The sequence below is a fragment of the Sminthopsis crassicaudata genome, chromosome 3, assembly GCF_048593235.1.
Source record: "Sminthopsis crassicaudata isolate SCR6 chromosome 3, ASM4859323v1, whole genome shotgun sequence".
Lineage (NCBI taxonomy): Eukaryota > Metazoa > Chordata > Mammalia > Dasyuromorphia > Dasyuridae > Sminthopsis > Sminthopsis crassicaudata.
In genome coordinates this window covers 297,423,346-297,433,194 of record NC_133619.1, presented here as the reverse complement: position 1 = coordinate 297,433,194, position 9,849 = coordinate 297,423,346, and the positions used below count along the sequence as shown (strand labels likewise).

General features: G+C 36.8%; 1 protein-coding gene across 1 annotated transcript in view; it reads left to right on the top strand.

Annotated features, from left to right (window-relative positions):
- The first annotated feature begins 5,027 nt into the window (after window positions 1-5,027).
- Window positions 5,028-9,849, top strand: part of MBTPS2 (membrane bound transcription factor peptidase, site 2) — a 43,527-nt gene continuing 38,705 nt past the window's right edge. The window contains exons 1-3 of the mRNA XM_074300932.1: window positions 5,028-5,320; window positions 7,993-8,141; window positions 8,713-8,851. Coding sequence (XP_074157033.1) covers window positions 5,246-5,320; window positions 7,993-8,141; window positions 8,713-8,851 — 363 coding nt within the window. The 5' untranslated portion in view covers window positions 5,028-5,245. The remainder of the gene's footprint in view (window positions 5,321-7,992; window positions 8,142-8,712; window positions 8,852-9,849) is intronic.

The window sequence follows — 9,849 nt, the reverse complement described above, 5'->3', positions numbered from 1 at the left end:
CTTCTATTCTAAATATCTCAATAATAATAAGAGGAGAAAGACCTGAACTAGCATATTACCAAACTAGGCTATATGGCCTACTTGGAGGATGCTTTTATATCCCAATATCATTTAATAAAATACTAATTGCATAATAGGTACACAATTATATAGTAGTTACAAAAACAGGTCCTTATTCTCTGATACTAATGTAAGGAATTGGATTGTTGTGGGGTTTTTAAATATCTTATGATTTGTCATATATATATGTGTGTGTGTGTGTGTGTGTGTGTGTGTGTGTGTGTGTGTAGAACATATATAAATATATCTCCAGATTCACAGGTCAGGTTGTATAGACACTAGCTTAGGATCCCTCTATTTAATGAGTGGATATCCTCAGCAAAAAATAAATAATACACTGTCTAGAACATCGAGCCTAGAATATGAAATTAAAATTGAATTAAAATCCAGCCTCAGACACTTACTGTGTGTCCCTGAGCAAAGTCACCTAATCTCTGTTTACCTCAGTTTCCTCTTCTATAAAGTAGGGAATAATAATAGCACCTACTTCACAAGGTTGTTATGAGAATAAAATGAATTGATGTTTGCACAATATGCACTATGATATTTGTATATATGAGGATTATACTCTTTAAATTCACTCCTGGGCTCAGTTCTGAATTACACTCTAATATTTGACCAGAATAGGATTTGTCAGATTAGCCAAATACTCTGTTAAATACACCATGGCTTATACTCTTCCAATTTGAGAATTTAGCTCCTAGAAAATATTTGTTTGAAACTAATCCAAATAATTTGAACTTCACAAGGAAACTCATTTTTCCTAATAAATGGCAAAATCTCTAAATAAAGAATGAGATTTCTTCACATAAGAATCTCTTTTGGGAATTCTGGCAGCACTAAATTTTTAAATCTGATGAATTACTAATGTGGAACATATTAAATTGGCAGGAGTTGGATAAGATTTCTTGTCCTAGAAAAAGGGAAGGCAGGGGAGCCCTGTGCTATTTCTGATGCCATCTTAGGCTAATTTGGTTATCATTTGAATTTTAAAAAGAGCTGCTAGCACAAAGCCTCAGCTGACAATTAAATCTTGAAGTAAACAAATTCATTTCCTAGAACTTAGGAGGTATTTGTGTCTTTTTCATTACATCTTTCCAATAACTCTCAAATCTTTGTTTCTTTGGCCTTTCTATTTTTCATTCACTGAGGACATTTGAATGTTTACCACTTTTATTAAAATCTTCCTTCTCGAAGAGGGCCAGTGACATCATGAGGGTGATGTCTTCACTTGCACATGAATTCAGTTTAAGTGAGGCAGCTGTACAGAGCTATGTCATCAAAGTACAGCAGCAAATTTCCTTATGAGTACTGGTGCCCAGGATGCAATGGTTGACTTTGGCCTTTCTAAGTTAAGGTGTTTCCCATATCTCGATATGTAATCTGGGGGTTCATTCCAATATTAAAGCATTCTAAGTTTATAAAATATTTAATATTCACAGATTCACAAGCAAAGAAAAGGAAGAGACCTCAGAAATAACATTGTACAGTTTTTTTTTTATTTTACAGATAAAGAAACCCAGAGAGAACCAAAAAGTCAAACAGCTTTTGTCCAGTGACAAAGCTAGAATATTTTCTCAATTTATCCTAACCACAACCAAGTAAGATAATACAAACATTATTAACCATGTTCAGAGAAGTTAAAGGACTTGTCCAAAGTCACTTGATTAATTGAGTAGCAGAATTCTGAATCCAAAGTCTTCTGAAGCTATATTCACCAGGTTTGACTGTTTTTTTCCCAAAGATGGCATATTGTCTCTCATCTGTAAGCTGTCTTCCCACAGTACAGATTGCAAAGACTGACAAAAGGAAATCTAGAGCTTGTGACTTAAAATTTCAAGAGACATAGTTTCTGGGTAATTAATAATTTTATTAATCATGCTAGCAGATAATTAATAAAAAGGGTCAGTGGCACTATTGAATACCAAAAACCCATCATGAAACCTACTCAAACCTTATATGCCCTTGGAAAAGGTAGAGATCAACTCTGGTTAACAATCAATGAATGAAAATTATAATAATATTTTATATATATTATAATATTATATTATAATAAGAGATGATGAGATTCTAGGGGACATGACTCTAATCACTTAGTCAAAGAGACTTATAAGAATTGACTCTAATTTATAAGAAATCAAGCCATTCTCCAATTGAAAAATAGTCAAAGGATATGAACAGACAATTCTCAGACGAAGAAATTGAAACTATTTCTAGCCATATGGAAAGATGCTCCAAGTCATTATTAATCAGAGAACTGCAAATTAAGACAACTCTAAGATACCACTACACACCTGTCAGATTGACTAGGATGACAGGGAAAGATAATGCAGAATGTTGGAGGGGATGTGGGAAAACAGGGACACTGATACATTGTTGGTGGAATTGTGAATACATCCAGCCATTCTGGAGAGCAATTTGGAACTGTGCTCAAAAAGTTATCAAACTGTGCATATTCTTTGATCCAGCAGCATTGCTACTGGGTTTGTATCCCAAAGATATTTAAAGAAGGAAAAGGGACCTGTATGTGCAAGAATGTTTGTGGCAGCCCTCTTTATAGTGGCCAGAAACTGGAAACTGAGTGGATGCCCATCAGTTAGAGAATGGCTGAATAAATTGTGGTATATGAATATTATGGAATATTATTGTTCTGCAAGAAATGACCAACAAGATGATTTCAGAAAGGCCTGGAGAGACTTACATGAACTGATGCTGAGTGAAATGAGCAGGACCAGGAGATCATTATATACTTCAACAACAATACTATATGATGATCAATTCTGATGGATGTGGCCCTCTCCAACAATGAGATGAGCCAAATCAGTTCCAATAGAGCAGTAATTAACTGAACCAGCTACACCCAGTGAAAGAACTCTGGGAGATGACTATGAACCATTACATAGAATTCCCAATCCCTCTAATTTTGTCCACCTGCATTTTGGATTTCCTTCACAGGCTAATTGTACACTATTTCAAAGTCCTATTCTTCTTGTACAGCAAAACAATTGTTTAGACATGTATATATATATATATTGTATTTAACTTATATTTTAACATATTTAACATGTATTGGTCAACCTGCCATCTGAGGGAGGGGGTGGGAAGGAAGGAGGGGAAAAAATGGAATAAAAGGTTTTGCAATTGTCAATGCTGTAAAATTACCCATGTGTATATCTTGTAAATAAAATGCTACAATAAAAAAAAGAGACTTAATATATAACTATATTATGGTCTTTTCTTGATCCTCATTCCCCTTGACCCCTCTGCAGCCTTTGACACTGTAGATCACCTTCTCCCCTTTAACATTCCCTTTTCTCTATTTTCCAAGACAGAACTTTCTCTTGGTTTTCTGTTTACCCATGAGACCACTCCTTCTCTGTCTTCTTTGCTGGATCCTCCTCTAGCTTACATCTTTTGACCATGAGTAGCCCTTGAGATTTTGTCTTGGGCCTCCCTTGTCTTTTCCCTCTGTGCTACTTCAGTTGGAGACCTCATCAGCTCTCTTAAAGCATAGCATCTCTATGCTTTCCTGCCCCAGTCTCTCCTCTGACCTCTAATCTCACATCTCCAACTACCTTTCAGACATCTTGAATTGGATGTTCAGTGGACATCTTAGACTCAATGTGCTCAGAACTGAACTCATTACATTTCCCCTAGACCCTACCCTTATATAATAATATAAGGCAGCGTTTTTTTCCTCCCAGTCCCTCAGGCTCACACCGGAAGTGTCACCTCAGGGGTTCTCAAACTATGGCCTGCAGGCTGATGAGGACATTTATGCGGCCCTCTGGGTTATGGCAAACGGGCTGAGGGGCGGAGACAGAGTGTGAGCTTTTGTTTTTACTATAGTCTGCCTTCCCACAGTCTGAGGGACAGTGAACTGGCCCCTATTTAAAAAGTTTGAGATCCACTGCTAGATGCTTTCCCTCGTATTCAATCTGTTGCCAAAGTCTGTGATTTCACCTTTATAACATCTCTGGAATACATCCCCTTCTCTCTCTGGGACTGCTACCACTCCTTTGCAGGCCCAGTCTGCTTGCCTCCAGTCTCTTCCCCCTCTAATTCATCCTCCATCTGGCTGCTACTGAAATGATTTTCCACTCCAGCAGTTTCCTATTGCTTCCAGAACCAAATATAAAATGTTATGTTTGGCCCCCCAGGATGGGGTAAAAAATAAGGTTTTTTTGTTTTGTTTTGTTTTATTTTGTTTTTTTTTCAGAGAGAGCTAGAATTCTGAGAATTATGATAATAATCAACAAAGTTGCTTAATGTGGATCCAACCAATCAGAAACGGGTCCCTGTATCCTTTTCAACCATAGTCTTACCACAACACATAGTCTTACCAATACCCTGATCAGGTTCAAACTAGTTGGGGTCACAAGTGATGCTGCCTCCAGAATCAAATATAAATTTCTGTTCAGCATTTAAAGCTCATTATTATTTGGCACCTTTCTATCTTTCCAATTTTATTACACTTACTTAAGAGATTTGTTACTTTCATATAACTCAATTGTTTTTCAGCAAAACTTCAACTTTTAATACATTTGAGGTTTAATATGGTAGAGGAAATTAAATACACTGCCCTTCAGTGAAAGTTATTGTCTGTTCAACTGAGTCAAAATGGGCCAATTCAATAACTACTCCTGTAATGGAAGGTTATTTAACTGGAACCAAACTGCAGAATTTCTTCAAGGAATTACAATAATTAAGAAAAGAACGATTTGTTTTATTCTGAATTCATTCAAGAAAATTCTACTATTCATATATTGTTTTAACTAATCTTTTTGCAAAACTCCATGGACTGTTTTATATCTGATCACAACAGGAGCGGGTAACAAACATAAATGAACATAAATCGTTTTAATAGGGGGGAGAAAACTGTCACGTGAAAAAGGAAAAGCTACAGCCACGCAAAGGTTAAATTTCCGGGACAAGGAAGTGACGTCAGACGCAAGCACGCCTACGCCATACGTCGGAAGAAGGAAACACTTAGCGCGTCCTTTTGCTCATCTCTGCGTTCTCCAGCCGGAAGTATCCGGTTGGAAAAAGTAGTTGCGGTAGACAAATAGACCGGGGGTAATTTAGTTCCGGTACAGATGGCGAGTCAGTAGGAGCTCCACGGTTCGGAGAAGGGTTGCTGGACGCCGGAGGGAAGGTTTATCCTTCCTTCCTGGCTGCCGCTGCCATGATCCCGATTCCGCTTGTGGTGCTGGTGATGGGGGGTTGGTGCGCTATTTACCTGGCCGACACCTTGCTGAAGGTGAGGGCTCGGGCCCCTACTCCTCCGGCTTCTCGGTGCTGGAATCATGCAGCTCAGGCTGTGAAAGGGGAAACTGAGGGTGGCGTGAAGGGGGAAGGGTGGTGGGAAATCCTCCTCCTTCCTTATCCCCAGGAGTGCTCCTTCAGTCCTTTGGTTCCTCCCATCAGTCCTCCCTTTTCCTTTTCCTCCCTCTGCTGCTCGTCCTGGGCAGTCCTCCCACCTCCTTCTTAATCCTCTCCCCGCATGTGGGCCCACATTGCCCCCGTATGGAAATTCATGTCACCTTCCTCTAGTTGGGTGGGGAGGGGGAGGTCCGGGGTCAAGCTCCATGGGGGTTTGTTTTATTTGTCTTTTTGTCAATTCTCTAAGAAACCTCTTTGCTAGTTCTGTTCCTTAGCTTTGTAATGATTTTGACCAAGCTACTTAACTACGTTCTCTTCCTCTCCTTTCTTTCCCTCTCCTCCCCACCCCCCAATGGTTGGACTTGGAGTCAGTAAGATCTGAGATCAAGTCCTACATTTAAAGTAACTGCAGACCCTGGACAGAAGCAACTATACATCTCTTAGCCTCAGTTTCCCCATCTGTAAAATGATAACATTACTGTAGAGCAGTGGTCCTCAAACTTTTTAAACGGGGGCCAGTTCACCTTCCCTCAGACTGTGGGAGGGCCGGACTGTAGTAAAAACAAAACCTCACACTCTGTCTTGGCCCTTCAGCTTTTTGCCATAACCCAGCGGGCCGGCTGTAGTTTGGGAACCCCTGGTGTAGAGCTTACTTACTATGTACCTTGCCCTGTGTTGAGTGGTTTGTAATTATTTCATGTAGCCCTCACAACCATTCTAAGAGGTCGGTGCTACTATTGTCCCCATTTTGCAGATGAGTAAACTGCCCAACAGAAGTTAAGTGACTTGTCAGAGTGGCACAGCTAGCCAGCCGCTACTTCATGGAGTTGTTGTGAAGATCAAATGAATTAACATGTAGAGTATTGTATAAACCTTAAAGCATTTGTGTAAATCCTAATTTTTGTTAGTATGTTATTTTACGCATTTTTGAATTATTATTCTAAGATACAATCCATAGACTTCACCAAATTGTCAAGAGGGAGTCCATAGGACACACATACTCACACATAGTCCCAAAGGTTAAGAATCCCTTTTCTGGTCCAGTGCTTTATTTTATAGAAGAGGAAACAACTCAGAGGCAATAGTATATGGCACTTAGCAGCAAATCAAAAAGCCACATGTCACAAAATTTCCAGTCAGGTTTCCCTGCTATATTAATCCCCTTTCTCTGTCCCCTAACAATGAAGGAAGAGAATTAGATCCCAATTTACATAAAGAAAATCCCATAAATAAATGCCATGATTGGATATTCAGAGACCCTCTAGTCCTCCTGTTTATTGATGAGGAAACTGAGGCAAAGAGTTTGAACAATTTGCCCAAGTTCACAGATCTAGTATCACTGGTGGGATTTGAACAGTGAGTGCTCCTTAAAACTGCTCAGTTTTTAAATGGAATATGACAGTTTTTATTTGGCCACATTAATAAAAATGAAATGGAAGACTGATACAATAGAAAGAGGCCTGACTTTGGAGTAAAAGGGCCTGCCTGGGTTTAAATACTGTCTCTCCCTTTTACACCATGTGTGACCTTAAAGATATTCCCTCACTCCTCTACATCTCAGTTCCTCATCTGTAAGTGAGAAGGTTACTCTAGAGCAAAGTTTTTTTTAAAATATGGATTGTGACTCTCTATGGGGTCTTGTAACTGAATGTGGTCAGGAATTATGATTTATTATGAATTATGATCAGCAAATGTTTGATTTGTATACCGATTTGGGGGTTGAGAGTGGGAAAAGTTTAAGCCCTGTTCTAGATCACTTCTCAAGTGCCTCACCATTCTATGAATAGCAATGAACACTTCACTGTGGTTATAGATTTTTTAAAAAACCAACAAAACAGCATCTTTCTTTGCATCATCTTTCCTTCACATGTCACAAAATGATCAGTACACTGGACTTAGGGTTACAAGCCCTGAATTCAAATCCTATTACTTCCTAATTGACTATAGACAATATATATGTTTTCTGTGTCTTAGTTCCTTTCATCTCTAAAATCATGTTATATATGATAACATATATATTCCTTATATTATAGAGCTATTGTGAGGAAAATCTAAACCTTCAGGTAGGTTATTAAACTTTAAGAAACAAGACAATCATTTAGTTGAATCATTTTTGCTTTGGAGCGTGTCAGTCTAACTCAGGGCATCAGAAAAAATGCTGGATTGAAGTCAGGGTACTTCTGTGTTGTTTCCTCATCTCTAAAGTAAGAGAGTTGGACTAGGAGAAAACTTAGGCTCTTTCTAGCCTCAAATCTGTTTTCCTGATTCTGATAATTCATAGGAAATACTCTATTTATTTTCCTTAAAAAGTTGGTCTTCGATGTATACATATATTGTATTTAATTTATACTTTAACATATGTAACATGTATTGGTCAACCTGCCATCTTGGGGGGGGGGAAGGGAAAAATTAGAACAAAAGGCTTGGCAGTTGTAAATGCTGTAAAATTACCCATGCATATATCTGGTAAATAAAAAGCTATAATAAAAAAAAAAATTGGGGGGAAAAAAAGTTGGTCTTCAAAATCATACAGTCATTTCTTTCTTTTAGGCATCAGATTCTTTGAAGACTTCTTATGAAGAGTGGCTGACATCTTACGGATTGAGCATCTCCCCTTTCCACATACGATGGCAAACCTCTGTCTTCAATCGTTTCTTTTATGATTGGGGACGTTGGAAACCCAGGCTGCTTTACCAGTGGTATTCTTTGTGTGCTATTTTGGCTTTAATTGATGAAAGAGACAATGACATTAATTTGTTACTTGAGTTTAACACTAACATTTGTTAACCTTATAATTTTGTACGATAATTTAAAAGCAAAATACCCCATTAACAAATGTAATACAATGTCCTACAAATAATTGTACTGAACACTTGTATTCTTATTATATTCAGGTAAAGTATGTACACATACATTACTACTGTTCAGTAAAACAATTGAAATGAATGTATAAATAAATCCAATAATACTGTTTTGATTTAGTGTCAAGCACTAATTGTTTTTTGTGCTTAAATTATAAAAATTAGGTAGACTTATCAGTGGTACCCTTTTCAACAAAACATAAATTTTTTTGGTATAATTTATTTAGCAGATTGATCAGTTTCTCCTACTTCAGTAGGCATGTCTGAGGTTAATGCAGCACAAATGTAACTACATTTCCTTTACTTGTCATTATTTTAAGTTAGTAAGTAAAATATATGACAGATCATTGAACCTAATGATATTCGAGGTGTAAAGTACTCCATGTTAATCTAAATTTCATTGTGACAGGTTCAATTTAGGAATGGTCTTTGGAATAATTGCCATGTTCAGTTCTATTCTCCTCCTTGGGAAAACCCTGATACAGACTTTGTCACAAATGCTGACTGAAGCTCCTTCAGCTCAAAATGATCGGATGCTACAAGTTGTGGTCAGTGGCTTTTTTTTTTCTTTTTTTCACTTACTTTCTTGAAATGTATATTGAAAATGGTTCCCATAGCTGTTTTTCACAACTACTCCTCCAAATATAGATGTGAAAATAGAAGTCTCATACCTTTCCAAATACTGTGACTTGGCCAAAATATACATAGAGCTCTTTTTGAAAATGAGAGAAATTAATGTGAAAGTTTTGGGATTTAAGAGAAATAATTAATGGCTAGTGAAGACTAATAGTATAATAATAATAATATTACATTAATAAAGATAAAAAATGCTAGGAAAATTGCACACTTGCATTTTTGTGCACAATTGCTGCTAAAGGTAGAACTTTTCTCTTACTCTTCAAACTTACCAAGAAGTTGAGTTAATACTTTGGGGAAAACACATTTCATTTATGTTGCTGTTTAAAAAGTATTTTTGAAAGTGATAGTCATTTCAACAAGGGAATATTATTGTTCTATAAGTAATGACCAGCAGGATGAATATAGAGAGGCTTAGAGAGACTTACATGAACTGATGTTAAGTGAAATGAGAAGAACCAGGAGATCATTATACACTTCAACAACAATACTGTGTGAGGATGTATTCTGATGGAAGTGGATATCTTCAACAAGGAGAGGATCCAAATAAGTTCCAATTGATCAGTGATGAACAGAACCAGCTACACCCAGTGAAAGAACATTGGGAAATGAGTGTGGACGATAACATAGTATTTACACTCTTACAGTTACTATTTACTTGCATTTTTGTTTTTCTTCCAAGGTTCTTTTTACCTTCTTTCTAAATCCTATTTTTCTTGTGTAGCAAGACAACTGTATAAACATGTATGTGTGTGTGCGCGTGTGTGTGTGTATATATATATACATATATATATATATATATATACATATATATATATATATATATATATATATATATATATATATATATATATATATATATATATATATATATATATATATATAGTATTTAATATATACTTTAACATAT